The sequence below is a fragment of the Dromaius novaehollandiae genome, chromosome W (genome assembly GCF_036370855.1).
Source record: "Dromaius novaehollandiae isolate bDroNov1 chromosome W, bDroNov1.hap1, whole genome shotgun sequence".
In the NCBI taxonomy this organism is placed as follows: domain Eukaryota; kingdom Metazoa; phylum Chordata; class Aves; order Casuariiformes; family Dromaiidae; genus Dromaius; species Dromaius novaehollandiae.
The window spans coordinates 36,168,487-36,195,221 of NC_088130.1; the positions used below are offsets into that span (position 1 = coordinate 36,168,487).

At 36.3% G+C, this 26,735-nt stretch overlaps 1 protein-coding gene across 6 annotated transcripts in view; it reads left to right on the plus strand.

Annotated features, from left to right (window-relative positions):
- Positions 1–26,735, plus strand: part of LOC112980274 (cotranscriptional regulator ARB2A homolog) — a 275,231-nt gene that overhangs the window by 119,423 nt on the left and 129,073 nt on the right. For all 6 annotated transcript variants that reach the window (XM_064499853.1, XM_064499856.1, XM_064499851.1 and 3 more), the window contains one exon: positions 9,177–9,395. In XM_064499853.1, the coding sequence (XP_064355923.1) occupies positions 9,177–9,395 (219 nt within the window). The remainder of the gene's footprint in view (positions 1–9,176; positions 9,396–26,735) is intronic.

Consider the following 26,735-nt stretch of genomic DNA (forward strand, 5'->3'; position numbering starts at 1 on the left):
GGCTTACTTCAGAGCCCTGTGTCACTGTGTTCATTAGTTTAAAATCCCCATTAACCCTTCCCTTTCACATAAAACTATCCTGAAACTCATTTAAACATCAAAACTCTGAACATACAGTGTTTTGCTCAGTTGTATGCTTTGCAGCAATTTAAAAGGGGGGGGGGGGAAGATACTTGCAAAAATTGCTCTGTGTTTAAAAGTAAATGAATGGCATGACAGTTTTTTCAGCTGAGTGCTTTATTTTTCCAGGGACTCAGTTATTAACAGGTTGTGTTACTATATACATATATTAGTTCCACATAAAAGTTCTGGCAGCCCTTAGGACATATGTGTAAAGAAGCAGGACTTGGAGAAACTCATAACTAGCAGCTTCAAAAACCGGTCTTGTTTGTTGCAACCTGAAACCTCCCTGCGTCTAAAACCACAATCAATAGAGAATCACAGGAATGAGGGTTTCACTCTCCTTTGATTTTTAGCATTAGGAATCTGCTGTGTAGCATTCGCATGAGACATTTTAAACTTTGGATGTGATAGTACTTTGTTTACATATTTCCAGCAACGCTTGTCTGTTGCTTCACAAATTCAAAAAAACTTCTGGGTTCAAAAAGCCTTTTAAGCAACGTAAGACCAGACTGCATGTGATACTAATTTGCAAAGTATTTGCAGTAAAGACTTGCTGATGTTTAAAAAATACCTATGTGTCCTTGCTATGTGCTGTCTATTCAGGAGAACTTAATTGATCATAAAATCCATAACAAAGAATGAAATTTATTTTAAACCACAATACTATATGTCCCTATCAAAGTTTCACAAGGCATTTTTCATCAATATTTTTAATATTTAAAGCATATCAACAGAAAGATTTTTATACTGTATTTTATGTATACAAAAGGGTCACAGATGGTAAAAAGATTTGTTACCGTGAGGTAGTGTAGCATTTTGTGATTATAAAATTAATCTGTCTCTAAATCTGTTTAAAGAGTTTTTGCCATATAATGAGCAATATAAATTATTAATATTTTCATGTTCTTAGGGACTTTCACAGCCATAATTTTACCAACACAGCTGTTTGACCCAGTGACATCATGTTTTGCATATTTTTGCATTTTAATGAGTTAGTCATTTAAAAGGTTACAAAGAAACCATAACTCATAAGTAATTAAATTATTTAGCAGAAGAAGTATAAGAAGGTCTTCTGACATAGGTCACTGTGGAAAGGAAGGAGCATCAATGTACTGAATTGCACCTGTTTGTTGAAGATAGGTGCAAACTGGAAGCTTTAGTCTTAGGTTATGAGTGCTTATTTTCTCATGGAAGTGGTTGAATAAATACACATGCTAAAACCAACTGAATTTTCTGTCATTGAGATGGAAGATTTTTAGACTGTAGTCGCAAACAGTGCTCAACACTAAATGGGACTTACCTTTCAAGACCTGGATAACTTCAAGATTTTACAGAAAACATTTATGTGCAGGATGTATTTTCCCTTTACTGTACAGAACAAAAAGCTGAAATGTAGACCTTCGAAGAGTAAACACTGACGTTTAATCTTTTCCTGTAATGGTTTAATTCATAGATTCTTGAAATGAGAGGTGAACTAGAAGAACTTGGCAACTTGCATTGCCTTTCTGCAAGGTAAAGAGGTTACAAAACCAGACAGACCTGTGAGCCCATTGAGATATCTACAGAACAGTTCACACAAAGAAAATGTTTACAAAAATATTTTACACAAATACAAAAGGGGAAGAAATGAGGTACCATTTATTAGAATAAATTTACTTATTTTTTCAGGTCGTGCTACATTAAAATACATACATATATACATACTTAAAACCTAATTGGGGTATATTCGTTATGAAATACACATGAGAATAATTGAGACCTACTATGATATCCTCAGGAAGGAGACAGAGTGGATTGGAAAATTAATTTGCAGTTGAGAAATTTGGCTGTCAACTAATGGGATGCTTAGAAATACCGTAGAAACATTCAAAAATCCTGCAGTCCAGCTTCACCTCTGCGCCTTATTTGAGCATAACTTTCTCAGAGTAATTTTCAACCCCCTTGGTTTCCCTGTTTGTGAATTAGACCTGATAATTACTTATTACTTGTGTGTGTTTTATGAAGATTATTTGATTTACCATTCTGTTTCTGGTACATCACTTTCCAAACGTTGAGTTCTATATAAATCTGAGTAATCTTTTCATTAAAATCTTAGAAAAGTAAAATGTGCACAAAGTTCTCATACCCCATGGAAGCTTCTGCAAATTTTTGTAAGAAAAGAGAGTAAAACAGTTTCACAGCAGAGAGGATAAAACCTTCAGATTACAGGCTTTCATTATAGGAGGTATAGAAACCAGGTCCTCTAAGGTATCATTGAAAGGTGCCGGGCCTTGAGGGCAGCTGTTGAATTCATTCTTTCGTAGATCGTTTGGACCCCAAGTTGTATGTACTCAGTGAAGAGGAGCAGAAAGCATTATTGCAGTCTAGATAGTGATTATGGAAGGGTTATTTGCAGTCCTGTATGCCGCCTGTGTGGTTGGGGTGAATTCATTCCTATTCAGCCTCCAGTGATTTCTACTAGAAAGGCTGAATCTCACGTTAGGGAGAGGTGATGAGGTTGAGGTTTATTAAACAATGTTTGAAGCAGTATTTGAACATGAACTTAATAAGTTTTTATTAATTCACAGAATTAAGTTTATTCTATAGCTTTTTTTTAAAAAAATTTCTCGTATTTCACTTACCATGAGAAATAATTTTCCGCTGAAAATAGTAATGCTTAAAAAGTGCTTAAAAAGGCACAGAAGATCCATATCAAGACCACAGTACACAACTAGGGGAGTAAAATGCTTATAATATGTAGATGTGTTTATTCAGTTTTGGTCTTGGGAACAAGTATCGTGAAACAGGATTACAAATCTTACACATAGACATATTTGGGTTGCTAATTATAGATAGATGTAAAACATGAATTCTTTTCAAAACTTTTCAGCAGTAAAACTCAAAATGTAATAACAGCTTAACTGGGTTTTTTTTAGCCTTGAACACTGATTTTTCTGGCATAGCTGTGCTAACACCAAATTAGCAAATAGCAAAATAAAACACATTAATGGCATGATTTATGGTGAAATAAGATGAATACAGTTCTGCATGCAAATAGATATGGACCTAATGCAGTGAGGAATTAGAAGGCAGTAACAGAAAGGAAATGAAGAGTTTATTGTTTTTATAGCTCTAATATCCATTAAAAGTTAGTAACACAGCAGGTGACAGTTTGGGTAAGTGTAAAGTGAATGTTTTGAAATAAATAGCAGTTGGGTGACCTGGGATGTCAGGGCTCTAGACAGGGGTGTGTGTTTGTCAATATATCCTACATGTTTTACAGACTCCTCAGGGAACAGGGGAAGATACAATTTCACCTTTTCTGTGCCAAAACATTTTAATTATATCTTCTTCCAAGTACAGCGGTTCAGTAACCAAGGAGCTGACATTGATGCATGTGTTGATAAAGCTGCAAACATTCAAAATGAGATTAACAAAGATTTTGAGGAAAGGGTGACAGCTAATTTTGCACAGTATTCTGCATCTAATTCAGGTCAGTGTAATGATAGAATATTTTATAACTGTTGTGTCATCCAGAGGGACTTTTATGATGCTTTGTGTTTTTGAGTGTTTGTGTATAGGAAACTATAGTTCTTAATACATCATTCAAACAGGTTATAACTTTTTTATTGAACATCTATTGGTTGTAGCCATAAACAGGAATAAACTTCAGTGCTTAAAAGCAATGTTATATAACCATCTGCATTCATCACAGTGATAGGTTCCTTTTGTCTAATTCACCTTGAAAGTATTGACTTCAGCTGTGAAATGGGACCAAAACTACCATATCCATTTTGCAGCGTGGCTTAATATCTGCAAAAAGATCAGATGGGAAAAGTTATGTTAAATGTATTTAAATAATCAAACTGTAGTTTCTTTATGTTGTGTGAGACCTTTTGAGAACATCTCAATGTATTTCTGCTCTATTCTCCTCCTTCTTTGAAGGCAACTGACATTCTTCTTTCACTTTTCTTTTTGTTTGTGGAATTTCCTTCTTCTCCCTCTCTCTCGCTCTCTTTTTTTTTTATCCACTCACTTCTCCATCTGCTTTCACTTTTGTTTGCTTGGGCCGTCTCTCATCCCAACTTGATAATGAGGAATGCGGTGTGACCCTGACCTCTATCAGCCCATGCGTGACCTTCTGACTCCCCCACGTCACCTTTGACCTTCTCTTTGACAGCTTGATTAATTACCCTGTGTTATGATTTATGAGTAAGTGCTATGTAAAAATAATAGACAACAGGTGGTCCTCTAAAAACTTTTTGTGGCATGTTTTCTTTTCCTGCCTAACTTGATGAGCTATTTTAAGTCGGGAACTTGCTGGGACAATGTGTGTTTGGCAGGAACGCAGCATTTTTACACACTTGGACACCACACTGGAATTCGGAGAGCTAAGAGTTGAGGTGTAAAATATTGGGATGAAAATATTGCAGAGTGTTAGCAGGGTGCAGTTGCCAAAATGTACATAGAGTGGAAACAGAAAACGGAGTCAACTGACATTTCAGGCGTTTCAGTCTCAGGTCACGTCTTGAGAAAATTGCTCAAATAATGGAGGGGGCATTTTTCAAGCTGAGCTGCATCTCCAACAGCTATGTTTACTTTAACGCTTCACTAGTGACTTCTGATTGGTTGTCATGACCTCATCCCGCTGTTGCACCTAGGATGTCGCAATGGTGACATATATGTACCCTTCTCGCAAAAAAGATGGGAAATAAACAGAACATACATCTTTCAAAAAGATGAATGGACATGGCTGTGCCCATTTTAACCATGGGCAGGTTTAAGATCTAAACACTTCGAGTTGCATTTCCCTTGGGGATTAACTCTGATCTTGTTGCAAGCAATCTAAATAGAAATCTGAACTTGAAAAATCAGGTTGATAAGGCTTAGGAAAATGATCTCTTTCAGACTCTCGCTTGCAGCCCGAAAAGATAGTTACACAGGTCAAAAGATTCCACTCCAGCCCCTGACCTCCCTGGTCACATATGGTGTCCCATCTCAGTGGATTAACATGCAGAGCCGAACGCTTCCAGCGCATTATTCGTTTGGCCAGGCAGAAGAGATTTCCCAAGATTGGGAATTTACCTCAGATAGTTCAGGGCTGGTTTTTTTGTTTGTGTGTTTGTTTTTTAACTGTACTCTTACTGTCCGAGGCAAGTATTTTGATATTCGTTCAGTTTCAAACATCTTGCGCAAACTTCCAGGAAGAGGCAAAAGCGCTATTCTGTTTGTGACTTGCATGTTGCCGTGAATAAGGCTCTTCTGCATTTTTCTGACTTTGTAGTAAAGGCATTGCATCTCAGATTTGTGATATTTGTGATTCTTTCCAACATTTCACTTTTTCAGCTTGATTCCTTTTAGTCATCATTTGCTGACTAAATCATAAAACAAGTATTACTTACATTTGTAACTATTTATGAACCTGAAAGTAGAGTTTGCACAGTCTTCTACCTTGGGAAGTAGCTTCTTGGAGAAAGCTAGCAGACAGTATAGATTACATTTTCCTTTTAGCTCATCTTGAAGAATTAGAATTCAAGGAAATATCTGTTAATAGAGTATTTTAGTTTGAAAGAGAAACCATAATTGTGTCCAGCCAACTGGTTGATTAGAGGATGAAACTTAGGTTTATCAGTGTGTGTGCTGGTTATTACATCTCATCGCAGATGTACTAATGGGTGAGGTAGACAAACTTTGACTTCTGGATAACATCTGCATTCTCTCAGATATGCCGTAGAACACTGGGCTCGGCTTGTATCAGTCAGTTGAAGATCGATGGAGGTTCCCCCCCACACGCTGCCAAAGTTTAGCTTTGTACTATAAAATAACTTTTCACTTTACACAGTGGTTTCTCCTTCTGTAGGCAATCTGCTATTACTTACGTTGAATGCATATCTAATGGTTTACAAATGATGACAAGCTTTAAAAATTTTCCTGGATAGCCTTATTTAGTTACAGGAGGGTTCACTGTGTTCGACATTTTAATAACGCTATAAGCTCATCATAACTGAAATTGAGATTTTTTAGTGACATCGTGAGGTACATACTTCTAAACAGATATTTCATTTAAAAAGGTACTTTTTAATGAATGTGGTTTTTGCCTTTGCTAAAAAGTAACCTCGAAGATCACTAGAGCATAGACCACAGATCACTAGATTATAGATCACTAATATTTTGCCCTGTATTAATGTTTGGTAAAGAACTTTTTTAAAAAAAATGTTAGTAGTTTTATATGTTCAGTTTTGCATTGATTTGGTCTCTGTTCAACCCCACTGAGTCTGTGGAGAGGTTTTTTTTAATTTTTTGGTTGCACCGTAGTTTAATGGTGCAGCTATGCTCATATGATATGGATTTTCTAAAAATAAATTGATCTTAAAACCAACATTGTTTACATAGACGTAATTTAGGGCTGAGTATTACTTTTTAATAGAAAATGTTTGATTGGTTAAGGCAGAACAAGAGAAGTTATAATCTGGTGCAGTTTTACCAGTCATTTAGTTTATCCATGTTGTTTTATACATGTTACTATCAAATCTTCTTTCTGGTGCCATTGTTTACATCTTGCAATTTAGGATGAGGTAATTACTGAAGGTGGACAAGGTAAAGGGCAATATGCTGCATCGTGTAAACAAAACAATATTAAAATAGATTATTTTCTTAAAGTCTGGAGAATTGTAAGACGATATTCTTCCTCAATTTTGGGAAAAATTGTCTCAGTTATTACTTAATTGTTGTAATTGTGCTGGCAGGAAGAGCCTGCTATCTTGGAAAAAATAAATAAATTTGTAAAGGGAGACACGTTATGCTGCTTAAAATATAATTGATAAAAAACCTTTAATTGATTTATGAAATAGTGAATTTAAAAATGGAATCATATTTCATCTGTTGATGTCTGTGTGAAAAATTGACATTGTGTCCTCATAAAATTGGACAAATGAGTCATGTAATTTTCAGTTACATAATCAATAACTTAGACAAATTCTACTTCTTTGATGATTTATGTGTCTGTTTTGTGGTGAGCTTAAAGTGAACACAGTTTCAGATTTCTGTAACACTTGTAAACCTATAATAAATACATGAATTTTGCATTTGGCATTGTATAGAAAGCAAAAAGGATCAATACGGGGAGCATCTCTGGTCCAAATGAGCAGGTCAAGAAGACGAACAACAAACAAAGCATTCCCTATTGCGCGCTAAGCACCAAAGTGCTTCGTACAAAGACTTGTGAAACTCGGCCCCGCTCTGTAGTTAGCAAGCTCAAAAATCACACTTTCATCTGCGGGGCACAGGCTAGTACTATTTCTAAATAGATCTGTTAAGTGGCGCTTTCCTCTGTGATAGATACTGAGTTTGGGGTTTTGAATTTTTTAAGCGGAACCTTCTATGTACAAGGCTTCTCGCCTGCTAATTTACAAGGTGTCCAATAATGGCATGGATAAATTCTGAACTATGTTTTCTTTTGTTTTCTGTTTTCTCTGCTCCCTGCTCCGGCTTATGTATTTTTTTATTTCAGCTCAATTCACTCGGTAGGGAGGGAAGGGAAGAAACATGACAGGAGACCACTTACTCATGGCACAGAGTCTAGTAAGGAGGCAATTTTCTCTTTGGCCTATGGTGACCTTTTTTGACTATGTTCCTAACACCAGAGACAGTGTACTGAATGCCTCTATTTCACCCTGTTTAGTAGAGTGCAACAGTGTCCTTTAACTTAGTTTTGGTGGGAGGAGAAGCTATGGCAGAAATTTGAGAAGGGCGTGAAAAGTTGTGCAGGCACAAGGAAGAGGGGTAGGAACTTCCTTCAAATGTGATTTTAATAACTAGTCGAGTGTGTCCAACTGTAGAAAATCACTAAGTGACAATCTGTCTACCTGACAGTGATCACAATGCATTACAAGATTTTTGAATAGCTTTACAGATTAGAATAAAGCAAGTCCAAATAAAGTATCTTTTGTTGGTGTAGATTTGGTTTACTCTGGTCAGCTAGGTATGCAGACAACTTTGATCTTCTGGCCTAGCCTAAATGCAAAATTAAGCATCAAATAGGAAGCTAGAATAAAGCTGTTTAGTAAGATAATTAATATAGACACTTTCCAAAAGTAAGTCTTTATTTCAAAATCCGCTTTTACAAGACAGCTTGGTTTCGTTGGAACCCATAGTAACTTTAGGGACTCATCTGTTAAATGCATGTGCTTCTCTTTTCTCTCTGCATTAACGATTATAACATTCACAAATAATGCCATTGTTATAAGGGTTACCATCATTTAAAAATCATAATAAAATAATTAGCTGATTAATTCAGGGTTTCTTTCTCATTCATAAATTCCTGTATTTTTCAATCAGCTCATTTTCAGAGGCACAAAAATGCAGCTGGTATGTTCAAAAGCATCCTGCAGATCACAAATTTTCTCTGTGTTTTTGAATGCAGGACATAATCCCAATGAAGTTTTAGAGCAGATTTAAAGAGGTACTTAAAAGTCATTCGCACAGTAAGAGAGCTGACTTGTAAGCAATAGCAGTGAATCAGTTCTGGTATAGATTCATTGTTACTGCCACTATTGGTTTGTGCATGGTATGCTTGTTGTCAGCTAAACAAAAGGTTTTACTATTTTAAATTGTGCTGAATAGTTTTATGTAATATGCATATGAAATCACTCCATCCTTTCTATTATCAAGGTTTTTATTGGCTGGGCATAAACCTTTATATTCATCATTCTGTGGAGTTCGTATAATAGTATTTTGTTTTTAGTTCTAGTACTTTTTTCTGGAAAAAGTCATATAATGTGCTTATAAATAACAACAATATATTAAATTATATTAAAAGTAAAACAGGCAACTTTTCTGATGCTGAGGGATGTGTATATACATAAAGGCATGCGCAAACATGTATTCACACATCAATATTCCTTTGATGACAAAAACGAAACAAGCAGAATATTCTTAAAATATTCTGAAAATTATATTGTGTGAACTTACTGAACTAAATATATACGTTTTTAAGAGCATTAAAGTAAATTCAAAGCATTTTCAAGTATTAAATCTCCCTTTTCATATTCCTTTTTTTGTCTCTTCTAAAACAGGAAGGCTATGGAGTAATAGTACTGAATCCCAATGAGAACTATATTGAAGTCGAGAAGACAAAAGCCCAAGTACAGCTGTCTTCTGATAGCTCAGATGAACCTGCCGAAAAGAGAGAAAGAAAAGATAAAATCCAGAAGGAAACAAAGAAGAGACGTGACTTCTACGAAAAGTATCGAAACCCACAAAAAGAAAAAGAAACAGTGCAGATGTATATTAGAGTAAGTTCCTTTTAGTTTTGTTTGCCTTTCTCAAATAATATATATACGTGTTTACTGTCTGTATTAGTATGCTTTTTTTTTTAAACATAAACATATTACTTTAGATGGCATTCAAGAGTTCATTCAAAGTGCCTGGCTCTTGATTCTATTGATTTTTTTTTTGTCATTTATTGAAAGTGAAGATTTGGAAGAGTTACAAAACATTCCTTTCTAATTTCAAAGTGGGACTTCTAATAAACCCCAGAGGAACTCACTGGTGCTATCAAGACAGAGAATGATTTAAGGAAGACTTTGTAAAAATGATTTTATAAACAGGGGTGTACATAAGAAACATTTTCTACTGCAGCTTAGGCAACGTATTAGCTTCACAACATGTCATGCGTGCATTTATTGTATTATATTGTCTTTTATTGGGAAGGCAATAGTTATAGCCTGATAGTTTTTAACATATTACCTGCTAAATTAATAATGTATTGTAGAAAACACCAGTGTTCATCTTGCGTGGTAGCATATTTACCCTATAATGTATTGTTTTTGTATGAGCAGCAATCCATTGTGTTACAGCTAAACTTCTGAAGACAGATAAAGGCGGAGAGTTATTAATATCTTAATAAATATTTAAGCCAGAATAGTTTGAAAATGGGGTAATGAGGAAACTCTGTCCCTTGCTTTTTTCTTACTCAGTGAACCTTTGCACTTTGTAATGCTACCAGCATGGGATCGTTATAACAGTGCTACCCGAGGATTTCTAATTCTGCAGGGGGCACAAACAATATTATTTGCACTTTGACACATTCTGCTTCATATATATACTATGCATTATACATTCTAGACTTAGTCATGCGATTTCCAAAGCCCTTATTAGGAATTTTGGCATTTTCAGTCAATGGTAAAAACATGTCAGAAATGCCGCAGTGTAGTTAAAACACTAATAATGTGTATGTCTTTCTCATGTGAAATTGATAAAAATCCAGCAAAACAGATGTTAGAATCATTTTAAGTTTTAATGTGTTCCTATTAACTTTAGTTTAAAATAACAATAATTTATAGGAGAAGTACAGCTTTCCTAGCTAGCTAAAGGTTTTGTAACCTGGCTGTCAGAATCATTAATAGCATAAAATATTATTGTATCTTTTGAGAAATGTCTCACTACCGAGTACAGGAAACAACAGGATACACATATATATATTCAAAGTTATCAACAGGGCACTTCTTTTCTCTAGCTGTTACTTTTTATGAGATAAGCCATTCTGCCACCAGTCAGTCCCTGCCTCTTAAGAGAGAAAACCAGGGTACATCAGAAGCTAGTGGATATTGTGTATTCCAGAAATGAGTGTAGTCAGCATGCTGGTCTAGTGTCCCCTTGTTGAAAGCGAACCTTTTTTAGCAATTCCACCTTCTTGTGGTTCTCTTGCTTGATGGGGCATGAAATTTGGCTTCAGGAGGTTTGACCCCCAAAACATAAAATGCATGACTCCATACTGTTTTCTTTCTTATGTGAATACATGCCTTAAAGATGACCATTGACATTCCCTTTATTCTGTTTTCTTCAAACCAAAGAGACAAATAGCGTAAGTTTTACTGAAAGTATATGTGGTGGTCTCCTTTCCTTGACAAATTAACTGAAATTGGCTTTTCTGATGCAATTGGTGTTGTATTCTGAAAGACTTTTTTGCTTTTTCTTTAGTGGGCTCTAATACAGTGAGCTTTTTGAAATAGAATAAAAAACACTCTTGTATTGGTACATGGCAGGATAAGTTACTGCAATTCACTTGCCTATCAGTTTCTGAAACAAAACCGGGCTACCTTTCGGGTACCATTTGCTCCGTTGGACAGAACTGTGACAGGTGGTTGCAAGCGGAGCGGTGAATTTAGCCTGCTCTGCTCTCTTTTCCTTTTCCGTGGACACAGGTGTGTTAGTCTGGCCACACATAGCACGTAACAGGCAAAATGGTGCAATGCCATGTTTACAATGTATTTTTTGCCAGTCGTGCCTGGGCACGTAAGATTATGCATGCTCCAGAAAGCACCCTTGGATTGCTCCCTGGGACTTGCTTCCAGGTTTATCTTAGCCACAGGCTGTTATGAGGTATGGTATTAAAGCTGGCTATGGGTACTCTCAAAGGGCAATTTAGATTTGAGTTCTGTTTTTTCTGTGGTATAGACTGCCTTTGACTCACTGGGCTCTTGAAGAAATTAAAAAACATACTGTCAGTCCAAAGAAATACTAAATGCCTCATGTTGCCAAGCAGGGCAAACTGCAGCAGAGACTGGGTGAAAACTTCGGTTTCCTCAGAAGGCTGTGGCAAATATATTCATTGAAATACAAACAAGCAAAAAGACAAGACATCCACAGCATCTAATGTTGAAGGAAAATTTGTGTCAAACATACTGGAGAAATTGTTTAAGACTGTTCATAGGTAGAAATAGATAACCTCAGCTGTGTTCACTTAGGGTCGCTAAGATCTGTTGTGATATGATGAGGAAGTGCCTTTTGAACAAAGTAAAGCTATTTGGATGATGCTCTACCTTGTGTAGCTAGACTGTCCAAGATTTGGAGAAATGCAACTCCTCCATTATTCTTTAAGTATTTTCTTTATTTTCATAGAAAAATACAAACACCTGAGGTATTCAAGAGTAAGAGTAGAGCCTTAAAATATAAGATCTCAAATTATGCTGTATTTTCAAACAAAATGAATATAAATAAAAATGACTATCAGAGTATGTAATGTATTAAGCATAGTGCTTGAAAGATCAAAGGACTTATTGTTTCATGCCATAAGTTTCCTTAACTATGAAATAATGTACTTTCTGGCATACATTAAAGCTTGTTAAAGGGACTGATTTGGTCTGGGCAATAAACATCATGTCAAACATTATGGCAGAAAAACCTGCTTAATATGTTTTGTAATAAGACAGAATTTTTTGTTCTTGAAAACATCTGCCAACTGAATTCAAGAGTGAAGACAGAAAATGTCATCAATTCAGTAACAATCTTATAAATTTGGTTTCTTTTTGAGCAATGCAAAGCAAGGAAAAACTTCTTGGTAATCAACATTGACTACAATACTTTATAGAATGATTTAACAAAAACATTTTACTTTTATATAATGTGTTAATGAATGCAAAATGGATTTTAATATTCTCACTGTTCAGATTTTAACAAGCATATTGCCTGCAGATCGTTTTTAAAAGCATCTGTTTTTTAATGTGTTGAATTGAGAACTGAATCAAATAGCTAAATATGTACGTACGTGCTTTTAAAAAACATATTTCTATCCCTACTTATAGATATCACCTAACATTTTTCTTAGACCACCAGAGGCTGCTGCTGTACATATTGGCTAATGCTTCCCACAGAAACTTAGTACCCTAGTCAACCTTCATTTATTACTGAACTAAAGTCAGAATTTGTTGATCTCTAACCTTTTTCTATGGCAACAGATCATACAGGCTTAAAAGTGACATGATTATACTCTCCATCCTCTAAGCCATCTCCCACTCCCTACAGATTCTTACACTGACAGTGTCTTCTCTATGTTACAAGGCACTTAGAAATGTAAATCAGTATTTGTCCCCTTCTAAATAGCATGCACCACTTAAACAGGTATACTGAATGGATTCTGAAATGTAATTGAAGAAAAAATGTAGATCACTTATAATAATAGTAATTTGTAATAATGTCATCGTTGTCACAAGAATTAAAGGATATCAAAGAGGCAAGTATTATAGGAAGAAGTAATATCTTTTATCAGACCAACTGATGGGACGAAGTTTTCTGGACAAGAGGGATAAGCTTTTGCTAGGCCTGTTCCTGGGAATTTTGTCATTTTTTCCACTAAGATGAGCTGTTTAATAAAGATAATTCTCACTGCAAATTTTATTTTTACTATAGTACAACATATAACAGTGCTATTTACACTAGTAGCCTATCAATGGAATTAAATTAATTTTGGATGTAACTTATTTTTTCATAAATAATTTTTCTAATTTTTCGTGAGAGATTAAATAGAAAAGATCATGTGCAACTATTTAATTCGTTTTACTAAAAATGGATATATCAGGATAATGCCTACCAATACTTAGAGAAAAGTGATAACAAGCACGTTTATTAATGCAAGGTTAAATATTTAGTAACTGCTAGTGGGCAGGAAATCCTGGCAAGAGCGTAAGCACCGTTGTGTCCTTTCTGCTTATTGTTCTGTAAGAATGCCACAAGACATTGCCTGCCTTAAGGTCACTGCAGTGTGTCCGCTTGTGCCTGCTGACCTTTACATGCAGCAGATTTCGTTCTGAAGATTGAGCCTTTTCCTGAACGAAGTAGCTTCAGTTCCAGCTAGCTACCTTGGGGATGGCTGCGTGGTCGTTCTTGGACAGATGCAGGCTCCCTTTACCTGCACTGTGACTTGGCAGGGCATGAGCCTGCTCTGATCCAAACTTATGTGACTACATTAGTGTGCTGCTGAGCCCAAACTAATAAGCCCTTTATTCCACCAGAAGAGACAAAATGATAAGCGTTAAACAAACAGCTCCCAAGAGATCAAGGGACATGCTCAAGTTCAGAAGTCGTCTGTGGCAGAACTGGGAATAAGAGCTCAAATATCCAAAGTCTCATTCCAATGTGTACATGATAAGAGCTTTTCTTCCCTACTATAAAGTCTTAATTTCTGTTTTACTTTACTAATACAGCTGAAATAACCTGTGATATTATTTTGTCCATACTTATATTTCAAAACTCATTACTTCCAGAAGAAACTTCTGGTTTTGTGAGTTCTCTTTCACTTCTAAGCAACAGCAAAATCATCCTGACAATGGAAAACTTAGGAGAATTGCTTGGAAACTTCTGTGATTTTCATGTTCTTTCCCCCACATCCCATTAGACTTTCAGAGTTAGAACCAAAGAAACAAACAGACTGCAATTCAAGTGCTGGGGCATAAATGTCTAGTGATATTTTAGATGTCCTGGGGTATTTGGGATGCCTGCAGTGATCTGGCAGATGTGTTACAGGACCTTCAGGAGACCTGCATCCTTCTGGCCCAGCAGCCAGAAGCCAAGTGTAATACTGTAAGGCATCTAAAATGGCACTGGGCACATACAGTTAGACCCCTGAATCATTCCAAAAGTGTCAGATGGGTTTTGAACTCCTATAATAATTTCTGTTTAACAGGAAAAAAAAATAACGTTTCCTTCTATGGACACTACAATGAACAGTGTTAATTTAATTATATTAAATAGCCAGAGTATGTAGAGTTTAAAATGTAGTACCATTAAATGCCTTATAATTTAGCTATTTAGCTTGTGCAGTTAAATTAGGTATTTTAATAAATCCCGAGTTTGTAGAGACTTCTTACAGTATGTTTTACCTTTATATAACGTGTCATAGAATGGTTCTATTTGTCGCCTTTTCCTTAAGCAAGCAAGAAACCAGAAAAGCAGATAATCACCAAAGGCAGATTTTGCATCTCTTCAAGAGCACCACTGGTTCTTCAGTCTGCCATACCCTTTCTTTGTTCCGCATTTCACAAGTATAGTTTAATCAAAGAAAAGGAATAAATTGGGGCCATCTAGCTTTTGTGTCTTCCATTACGCAATGTCGACAAAATGCGTATTGTTAGATGAGGCTCCTAAAAGTGAGGCAAGCTGTATGAGTTTCCAAAAGAAAGAATCAGCTTGCATCTCTCCTCCCACCATGAGTTCTGTAGTACTCCTGTTGTTCTGAAAAAGAGCTTCTCTTACAGGTCATCCAAGTCATCCTTCCTTTCAGTCAAGATGCAGGCTTAGTAAACCTGGGCAGTTAGTGAGCTGATCGTAAAGCAAACTAGCTCAGCAGAAGGCAGACCTACTTGTTGAAGACAAGGGTGAATAAAATTATTCAAACTTATACTCAGATACTGGCTATCTTTGATTGTGGAGCTATAGCAGTTAAGGACTGAAAAGACCTAGTAGGTCATGTAGGCCATCCTCCTGCCGGTGCAGATTGGTCTCTGTAAGTATCCTTTATCATTTATCAAATAGAATCAAAGGATAATATACGTTTAACTGATATCCAAAACAAGGATAATAACTTCTGACTTACTGTACACAGTTATTGCATATTTCGAAACTAGATGTGGGTGCATTTGGAAAAATGGCAGAAAAATTTTGCAGGAGGTCAAGTGGTAACATATACCCTTTTTGCAAAACTTGGAGATTCTTTATATGTTTCTTGAAAATCAGTTAGCCAGAAAAACCTTCATATAGTGAGAGCTCTACATGCGTACATGGGAATTAACTTCTGTGAGATAAATTTGTTTAGTACCTCTTAGCTATGGGTGATGCTGTTGCAAAATAATTTTTTTTAAGGGAATGCCTCCTCCACTCCTTTCTTCTAAAGATATTTATAGGTATTAAATAGGATATGTGAGCTGTACCCTGATGCATGGAGATTGGGAAAACATTTGTGGAGACCTAGGAAACGAATGTCAGCAGCCAGGGAACTGGGACACAGGATACAGTACATTCAGGGATGTCATTTTCGCCTGATTTGCTACAGAGAACAAAGTGAAAATTCCAGAAAAATATGAATAACAAATTGTAGCTTTTGGAGTTTAGATAACTATCTGACTGGTAGTTCCCCTGTAGTCTGCTTGGCTCTCTGCAGCAGTAACCACTGCCAAATGTGCTGCAAATAGTGGAAGAAACCATGACATGGAGGAAATGTGGAATAATCTGCCCTGCAATTAATGGGTGGCTTAAAATTTGAAAAATGAATTATTACAGCCTTTTTGTTTGTTATATTTTAATATCCTTAAAAGTGAAGGATTTTACTAAAATCCTTACTTTTTGTGAATGTATTTACTGTGTGATGTTATTTAGAATTATTTGCCTCTTGAGAACAAGGTTTATCTTTTTAATCAGTTTGTTGTGATCCCTTTACAGACAAACAGATATGCCTCATCATGAGCTTTGAGGTGAATAAAATCATGAACTCAGTTCTTGCTATGCCTTAATGAATTCCATAGCTGATGAATTCACCGTGAGAAATACCTTTTACCAACTTCAGCTTCTTTTTCACAATGCCAAGACAGAGGTACTTCTTAAGATATTATAGCATCAACAGCCACCACTCTTTTAAATTTTGAATAACCATCCCATTCCTCTCTCTCAGTTGAATCCTTGTTGTCTCCATTTTTTCTCCTCGCTTAAAAGGGGATGCTAAATTGATCAAAAATGCTTTGTGTCTTCTGTGGCTGGTAGCATCAGGAACAGGTCCTCTTTCCTGAATTGTTTGGGTGTTGTTCAGCCATGCTATTTGAGACTTTAAAATTTAGCAGTTCTCATTCTCTTTCTCTATATTTCTGATCAGTACTTGCAAGGCTGAATTAGTCAATACACAATGAAATTTATTTTCTTTATAATCAAATAATATTTGAATTATTTTAGTGAGTTTTCCCAATAGATGGCACTGCTGGGAATGAAACTACTGAATAAAGTAAGACAGACTGAGTTCCACATAGAGTTACTGAGAATTATGTATGTTTAAGAGTCTGGAGTTTTTCTAGGCTCTAAAGCACCTTTAGAACAGTTTGGGAGCTTCTAGTTTAGGACTTTTAGTGAAAGCATGGAACAAGAAAAATATCACAACCATACTAAATAGGTTCTTCAGGAAGCAGAGGAGGTCTCTTCATTTGTAGCTTTTTACAGAGATGAACATTTGGACATGGGGATTGTGCATCAAGATAAGAGGGGCTCGAGTGTCTATTCCGTTGATATATTGCATCACAGGAATGATTCTTAGTTCACTATCAGAATGTGCTGCAATAACTTGAAGTGTATCTAGATGTGTCAATTTTTATAGTAGTTTAGTTTTTTAATAGAATACTGTTTTGGATTGCTAAGCTTCTGCATCTCTGAAAAAAAAAGCAAAAATAGTAGTTCTGTTTTTGTCATGTCCCTATCGAATTAGGAATAAATGGAAGAGTTGTCCTGTCCTAAAAGACTTATTTTACAACTTACAGATTTTCTAATAGCTCTTAATTTTAGTCCATCCTTAATAAAATACCTATAATGCAGTACAAATTAGAAATACTTTTGCAATTATTTTTGCACTTGGTGGCCTGAAACTAAGGAGAAAATACAGGAGAGACCTTCTCAGTAGGAGAAGGCCAGTAGGGAAAGCAAGTAGGCCTGTAACAGGAGGGTGTGTGGTAGCTTATTAATAGAGCTTGTAGCAAGGGCTCTGCTTAAGCAAAGTTGCCTTCATAAAGCTTCTGAATTCCCAGCCTCAGCTAAAGTAGCCTTCTGTCAGTCCCAGGCGTTTTGAATTCCGTGACCGTGTCTATACAGTAGCCCCAGTAACAGTGTTAACTTGACACAGCAGTTCCCCCCTACATGCGCGAGCACACACGCGCACACAGTCCACAGGAAAGTCCAGCAACCTACACGTGCTTGAGGGTTCAGAGCCTACAGGCTCTAAAGGACATGCTCTCTGAGATAACGTTTGCAAACGTAGGATATAGACAACGGGAACATTTCCTTTTATCGAAAGCAAAGATTTAATCAGTAGATCCAGTCATATAGTACAGCAAGTAATTAAAAAAGTAGTTAGTCAGACAATATGCCTGGTACTTCTTAAGCATATGTAACATGTTTGTTCTTTGGAAACTAGTGCTTCCTTCCACAATGGTTTTTCATTAGTATCTCCTATCTTTTCCACCCACTGTGTAACTGAATAATCTGATTTCATTGATCTTGCAAGTTCAGACTATACCCTAGCAAAATGGGCAATTGACAGTGTCACTTAACTGTGTCACAGCTACTCTGTTCTCAACTTGGTAAAACAGAAACCTTAATAATTGCGTGTAGATATTGTTAAGAAGATACATATATTTCTTTTAGTGGTCTGGTTTGCTGAGAAATTCTTTCCAATTTCATGACTTAAGTAATGAAGGCATTTAATATAGCTTAGACAACAAAATACTTTAGAAATCTGTTTTCTAGATTCTGCAATTAACTTTGTGGCCTTATCCTTTGATAAGTCAGTGCCCTTCACATTCCGTCTTGCAGTACACTTCTGTGAGCCTTGGATAGTGCCCTTTTTTTCTTGGAAGAGCTTTTCTGTTATTTGAAAAATGAACAAACACATTTGATGACAGGATCATGTTATTCATCATGTGTCCTTCACATTGGCTGCCAAAAAAGTGTAGGCTCATGTTTAATGTCTGTTGCTTATTTTTAAATCCTGAACGGTGAAGACCTTGGCCATATATAAAATCCTCCTCACTGAGATATGTCAAGTTTTCAGACACTGCTGGCTGTTTAAGGATCTCACTGCTATGTGGGCAATTGAGTTATTGCTCTGATGGATCTTAAAATAACAGAATCTGATCTGATCATGGTGTCCACTTCTAGAAAGACATCTTAAATATTTTTCTATTACTGTTGACTGTTGTTCATTATCTTCTTTTACCTTTTCCTTTCCCTTTCTGTTTTGAACTACCCCAGTGACTAGGAGAGTTTGGTTGATCTTTAGTGGATTTTTATCCTCACGTGCACTGGACAGAATATCATCTCCAGAGTGGAATGTTTAGATACTATTATTATTCTGTTAATATTATGGTAACATAGCCATAACATAGTGTTCTAACAACATTATGAAATAATGTATTTTTCTACTCGAAGATAAAGTGACTGGATGAAATTCAAGTCTCCTAGAACCAGTGAAGACTGCAGTTGCAGAAGGTGACCTCTGCCTCAATTCTGCTGGGGTTCCACAGACCATCCAAAAGTTGGCAAGAAAAAGTTGTGACATGAAAATACTGTGAATGAATAGGTGTCCTCAGTGAAGTTCGTCTGCAGGACCTCACTGGAGCATATGCAGAGTTGCTTTATCTCAGATGCAATACTCTGCCATGTAGTTCAGATTAAGGGAACTTACACAACCTAGGTTTTTATGCCTCTGTGATGGTGGAACTCTAGAGATCACTCTTTTTTCTTTTGATTGAAAGTACCAGGCACAGTGCTTGCGACCTGTCCTGGCTGGCACTACTTTGAGCAGGATGTTGGACTAGATGACCCCCAGAGGTTCATTCCAACCTTCCATATTGCTGAGGTCCACTTCAGTCTTCAAAGTAGCTTTCAACTTGGGCATGGGCTCTGTGGACGTTGTCAGGAGTGGTGAATTGCCCTATCTCAGAACATTCAGCACTAGTGACATTGTGGTTGGTCATCCACTTCTGAAGAGTAGGCTCAGGTGATTAAGACCAGAAAGCCCCTCCAGACAGTGATGCTATTTGACATTTTTCACACAGGCATATTGAGCAGAACTTTCAGGATTTCTTTAGAAAAGAAGATTTCTTAGCAGATTGGCTGCTTAAATTTGCTCAAAGAGCTAAGAGCAGTACAGCAATAAGAGTTTTTTCTCCCCAGATGTTTTCCAGACTTCTATTAGCATGGCCATTTTTACGTAATAGGAAGGATAAAAGTACTGTCCATGTCCTCCTTACTCCCCCTTCTTTGTTATTGCTTCGGCAAAAAAGGATTTTGTCTGCCTTGTTAATTTGAGTTTGCCAACTTTCATTTTAAGGTACAAGGCAGTTCTTAAGTTTCAGGAACACAAAAAATACCCTGTGACACTGAGATTGATTATTTGCCAAGTGTGTATTTAGAAGAGGATAGCCATGGCAGAATTAAAAAGGCTGCAACTTTATTAAAGCATTAGCAAAAAGCAGTTTAATTAAGCCTATGAACAACCAGTTCTTAGAAGATTTTGTCTACACTGTTAATTTCAAAGTGAAAACAGAATCTATATCTCAATTGCACACCAATGTGTTAACTACAGGTTGCCTTGAAACCCTTGGACAGGCCCCCAGAGTTCCTCTTCATCTCTTAAACCTATGCCATGTTTACAAAGTATTACAAATTTGTTAGAGTCCTCGTGTCCCGCTGCATTCCCGACAGCTTCTTGTGAATGAAAGTTGTTGGAAAAAGTCTGTTCGTGCAGGCACCTGCATCATCAGCTCCAAAACTATTCTGTGCTGCTTAATGGAGAAACAATATTGGGTATTCTGGCATTGTACTGGGATGTCTGGCATTGTAAATATGATCACAATTTGGGGGATTTCCCAGACATCCGGTAGGTGGCAGGTATCCTTATCGCTTATTGTCCCTTATTGCCAAACAAGGTTTAAGATTTAAAATACATTTTTGTAGAAACGTATTTGGACCAACAGAGCTAAACTACAAAAATAGCAAAGTGTTCATTGTTAAACACGCTTCAACAGTTGTTGACTATAAGATCTGTCCAGGCTATTCCAAAATCTTGGTTAGCCTGCAGGTCTGGCTGGTTATTCTCTGCAAACCCTCCAGGGCTAACCAGCCCAGAGAACTGTTGGGGTGATAATCTGCTCCTTGCGGCATTAAAGGTGGCTCCTGAAGCCAGATCTGCTATTCTGTGCAACCTCCTTCTCCTGTAGTACAGGGCAGAATGAATCTGCCTTCTCTTTTCCTATTTATCTGCACTTCGTTCCCTATGACTGGGCATAGGGGCATTACATGGCAATGTGGAGATTATGTTATTTCCTTGCAGCCTTTTCCTTAAGGTCTTGATTAACATTTCTGTTATGTACCTTAATTAGTACATTGCTGGCTTCACTCTGGCTTTACAGTCTCTTTAAAGCACAGGGGTGTTACTTTCTAAATTATGTCATGAGAAGTATTAATGGGATGAACACTTTTCAAGATTTAATATTGAGCAAGCTGTAGGCTTTACATAGTGTTTACACATTACCTGCAAACACAATAAAAAACAGATTTGAATTTTTTATTAGAATTAAGGAAAGCCTTTGGGTTTTTTTCACAGGAACCTTACGCTATTTCTTAGTTCCTGGTGGCCCGACTGACTTATCTGATAATTGCTGTGGTAGAAACTGCCTTGTTTTTGTACAGTTATTAAGGCCTGAATATTCAAAATTATAATGATATAAGGTTACTAACCACACATAAGATTTAAATATGTGGTAAATTAAAGACTGAAACTATGGATACAATCTACATCTTGCTTTTGCTAATCACTGAAAGTTATTTTTTTTCTCCCAAAATACTAAGGCGTAAAAAACCTCACAGAAGAATGACCTGTGATGTTGAGCAGAAGAAGGTGCTCCGTCTGTAATACTTGCATGTTTTTAGGATAAGCTTTATTGGGTTCACACTAACATTGACTGAAGTGAACTGGCTTTTTTTTGAGAGGCTCAGGTAATGGTAATGGAATGGAATGGTCAAAAAGAGGAAATGAGTTTTAACATTTATTAAATAAATACAGGGCTTTGATTAGGATTTTTGTCTATTGAATTTCATCCTGCTGTATTATAGCCAACTAGTATAAACACTAAGCATATTTTTAAATACTGGAAGACTTATCTATAATAGGGGCAGTATGTATATATCATAATACAGGGAAGTTTAACAAAAAGAACTTAAAAGGTAAAATTATTTTTTATTTAAGCACAATAACTAAGCAAATATCTCCAAAACTAAGTGTGTGTTTTGAATGAATGCAGGTTTCAGATGCCGAATCTACTTAATCCTTATACTAAGATGCATGTCAAATAAATACGTTTGGTTACTAAAGGATTAAAATGGCATCGCAGACAATTTTTAACAACAACGCCAGCTATATTTTGTGGTTTTTTGAGGGTTTATTTTTCTTATCCTACCTTCCAATATAAACTTTGTAGATTTCATAATCTTTAAAAAATATATGGTATTTTCAAGATCATCAGTTATCTCTTGAATTTCTTTTAAATTATTGTTCAGTATGTAATCTCAATAAGACCCCCAATGTCTGGCCTGTGCTGCCTGAGTTAGAAGATTGCTCCCAATTTTCCAGCTAGGTCAACCAAAAAAATTAAGATATGATAGAGGGTCAGTGGAAGAAATTCATATCAAAACAACTCCTCACCATGTCATTATGACAACCTGCTGTAACAAATGTGCTTCTGTTTTAACTTATGACAATTAATTGCTAAAAGTAATTTAATCTGACAGTGGCAAGATGTTGAAAGACTCGTGAAGATGTCATAAAAGCGACCTTTCTGCCCATGTGCAACCAAAAGCCATTTTTAACAAGGAGCCTCAAAAAACAGTACAACTTCTTTTGTACTTTGTTAATTAGTTATTGATTTGAAACAATGCTCTGCCAAATATTGTCAGATTAGCTAGACGCCAGCAAGGTCACAGTGTGACAGTCTAGTCCTGATAATCTTATACTATATAAGAATTCTTTCTCTCTGAACCTTTTGTTCTGATATCCTGAGAATTACATTTCCTGGCTTTAGCATTTGTGCTAATTTAAAATACAGCCAAGCTGTCTGTTATGTAGTTGGATGTTTTGAGTTGTTAAAAAGTGACACTACATTATAAGAAAAATTGGTAGTGTCTAATGATCTTAGTTTTCTATGATACACTGTTGCTATAATGCCAACACCCTCACTAATCTCAGCAAAAAAGAGTGTACTTTAATAAACTGGTCAGCGTGAGGGAGTCACAGAGTTCAGGCTGTAGGTAAAATAAGTCTTATGGTTGTTTTGAGGTTCACTAGGTTTAAAGATCATTTCCTAACATACAATGTTAGGAATCAAAAATAATAGAGGTGGGCCTAAAAGTAAAATTCAGAAGTAGAATTGAGGCATGAATAACCCAACATTCAACTTCTCACAACTCAGAGCTCTGGGTTTCATTATTGAAACAAAAAACGATGGAAAACATGGATCTGAGATTTGGGATTGTGTCTGTCATTAACTTGGATAATTATTTTATAAACCAATGGCAGTTACTTCAAATACGATTAATTACAGCAGGCTAATACAGTATATTAAGGCACTTTAGAATATCTTTATGACTGTACATTAAATAAATAGTATATCAGTGTACTTAAAGCACTGGAGCGCTTACCTTTGGGCATTTAAATCTTTCTTTCATTTAAATAACCACATCTGAGTGTTTATAATAAATAGAGACAAAAATATCAAAAAGAAAAATACAGAACGAAGCCATTCTGTTTAGTTTAGTTACAGTTATAAACTCTGTAACAGAGACTTTACAGCCTGGCTTTGTTCTCAAACCAAAACTGTAAATGAAAATACAAAGTTGTTGTTTTACTTAAATGTGCTGAAGTTTGTTAGATTCATTGTTTCCTGTGGTGGGGAAATCTGCATTTTTCTTGGCCAAAATGCTATTTTTCTTGCAATAGCATGGTTAAAAAATGTCTGTTTCTCATTACAACATACAAACAGATTGAAAGAACTAGAAAGTAAAATACTTTTCAAGTACTTTAGGAAATAGAAAAATAACACTTTTGCATGACTTCCATTATGAGTTTTTGAATGTTTCAGATACATTCATTTCAAAAGAAATTCTTTCTGATATTCAGAAAAAGCTATATTATCATTAAAACAACTAGCATGAGCTCCCTTTTTGTTCTATGAAGATATGAAGATAATTCTTCTTGCAAAACTATTGTTTTCATTTTTATTTACTTATCCCCACAATTAATCTACTAATTGCCAGAAACTTGACTGGTAAGGAAGACAGCTGTGAGTATAGAACCTGGTGGTCTGTTTTAGAAATGTTCTTTTGTTCAAATAGCTCAATCACATAAAAGGCCATCGTTGGTCATGTTCATTATGTTAGACAGAAGAAACATATTGTGGGCAGAATCTCAACCTCTGGGATTAAGTAGTTTGGAAAGAGAAAAAGGAAATAAAGAGACTTTGGATAGATGCATAAAAAATGCAAGAATACCTGCAAATAATATTGTATTGAAATGCAGCTGCCTTAGTTTTTTGGAATTTTTACCTCTAGGAGTCTTATTTGCCTAATTGCTGCAGTACTTTAAATTACATAGAACATGTAAGTCCACGCACACTGGTTGGTAGATAACGTTCATAGCAAGTCATGGCACAGGGATTCTCATGTTAGCTGTGTAGGTATTTATCAAAAGCCATGTTACGAATGGGCTGATAGAGCTGTTCTGAGGAATTGCTGTTATACCTCGAGTCTGCCACGTTTCTTCTTACAGAATTTTCAAGCTGTTTGCCAGCAAGAAAGATGCTGCTTCATATTCTCAGTTCCTTCACCTGGAACCGTGCAGGTTATATGAAAAAGGGAAAAAATACCAAAAGGCAAAAATGCAAAAGCCTGTCAGACTGCTAAAAGGGAAATTGGTTGTATTTTTTTTAAGTAAAACTTCCTTTGATTCATTTCCCTCCTTCCTCCTATTCTCTCCTCCTGCACCTTTTTCCTCTCTGTGAGTCAGCAATGTTCTTGTCCCCAAACTAAAAAAAAAAAAAAAAAAAAAAAAAAAAGTCATATTTGTGTGTACATTTTTGTCTTAATGTTAAAATAATTAGCTTAGGCAACTTTTACCACATCTGTCAATTTGGAAACAATATAAACAAAACAAGATACTGCACATACTTAGGGACAAGATCTGTTGTGAAGAAAGGCTTTTTTAACTGTCTATGCTCCAGCTTGATAAGGAACAACGGATCATTTTAAAAAAATAGAAGAGGTCACTTACGGATTTGTGGAGACCCTAACTGAAGTCCCAAACAGATTCTTAAAAAAAACAAACAAACTTTTGCTGGAGATGACAATTCAGAGCAACTGAGAAACAGATTATCACTGTTTTTTAATTCTTTTCTGTCTCCTTTCCTGCACTTTACTAGAAGACAGTTGGGTGGTGATGACAGTACATGCAGCTGCAGACTCTAGCAGAAGTAATAACAGGAAAATCCAAACTGGGATAACAGGCTGACAAAGTTGTCTTAATATGGCTGACAAGCAGATACTTTAACCAGGAAGATGTTGCTATAATAACATGTAAGATTTAATTATTTTAGCCTGAGATCTAGTTATTACTTTATAAACAGCAAGCCCCTTCAAGTTTATAAAGTATGTGGGGAAAATTTTTCATTCCCTGAATTTCAGAATAAAAAACTAGAGAGATAGGTGATTCAAAAAATGTGAACAGAAAAATCTTACAACAGAAAATATTCACAATATAGAAGGAGTAAGATAGTCTTTGTTGCATGGAGTCACTGCAGATTTAACAGCACGAATACCATTTGCTGCTTCATTAGCTAGATGAGGGAGTTATAAGAAATACCAGCACTCATGCTTCAGGGTGTAAGCTGATCACCTGCAGGATTTGGAAGGGATCTCTTGCTTGCCCTTCAGTTATTACAACGGCTGCTGTATCACATTGCACATTGCACAGATTGCAGAGTTTATTGTAAGCAGTTTCGAAGCATTAAGTTTGGCCGCTGATAGAGATACAGGAAGGAGATGGATTGCAGATCTGCTCCTTTGTGGCATATCTTGTATTCCCATGTCACAAGCAGAATGTTACCGTTTCTCTGCAAGAGGCATTAAGATTCTTTACTCCCAGTCAGCAGCAGAGCATCAAGGAGCTCTTTATAAAAGGCTGTTTGTTTATTTTTACACAGAACTTGAGCTAAACTTGCAGTGTTTTATATTTTCTTTAAGTGCAAAGCTAAGAAATTTCACCTGTGATGAGAACTTTCTAAACATGCTCATCTGCTTGCAGCATCTGAGAGGTCCTGACGTGGCAACGATCAAAGGGCCTCCTAACGAAGATCTGCACTTGCCAAAACTGAAGTGTATTGTTAGGTCAGTGAGGCATTAATGCAGCTGAGACCACTGGCACCTCTGTGAATAAGAGCTGTAGGCACCGACAGTTTCCCTCCATGATTTCAAGTCGTTGTTGGCCTGTTGAGATAATATGAATTAGGGCTGGAGGCAGCTCCTTTGGCCTCGAGGGTGGAGAAGAAGGCTTGAATTCCAGGCTCCGTTTGTTCCTTGCCAAGCAGAGGTGATACAAGCGCTTTGGGAAAGTCCTTAGAAAAGAGAGGAGAGAGGTTTTTGTTCATTTGTTTTTTGTTTTTTTCTTTTTTAATTCAGAAGTAACTCTAGGTTATTGATTAGGAACTATATTAGTTGAGCTCTTAGCTGAGGAAAACTCTCTTTTCTGGCTCAAAATCAGTTGCTTCATTCTGTTTCTTGTGTGTAATAAAGCTGGATATAAAGGGGAAAAGTAACTCCCTCGTACTGCCCAAAGGGAGATTAGGATCCAAGTTCCCTTCATTCTCACATATATATAGCATATCTCTGAATTTTATTTCCTGACCACCATCACCAGGGAAAGCCCAGCTTACGTCTGAAGTGGGAAAAGTGGGGCACAATTTGAAGTAGTGGTGGATTGTAATTGTGGTGGGAATTGGGGAGAACATGGGCCCTAAGGTTCTAAGGGAGGGGCCAAATACGAAATGTGAAAAAAAGAA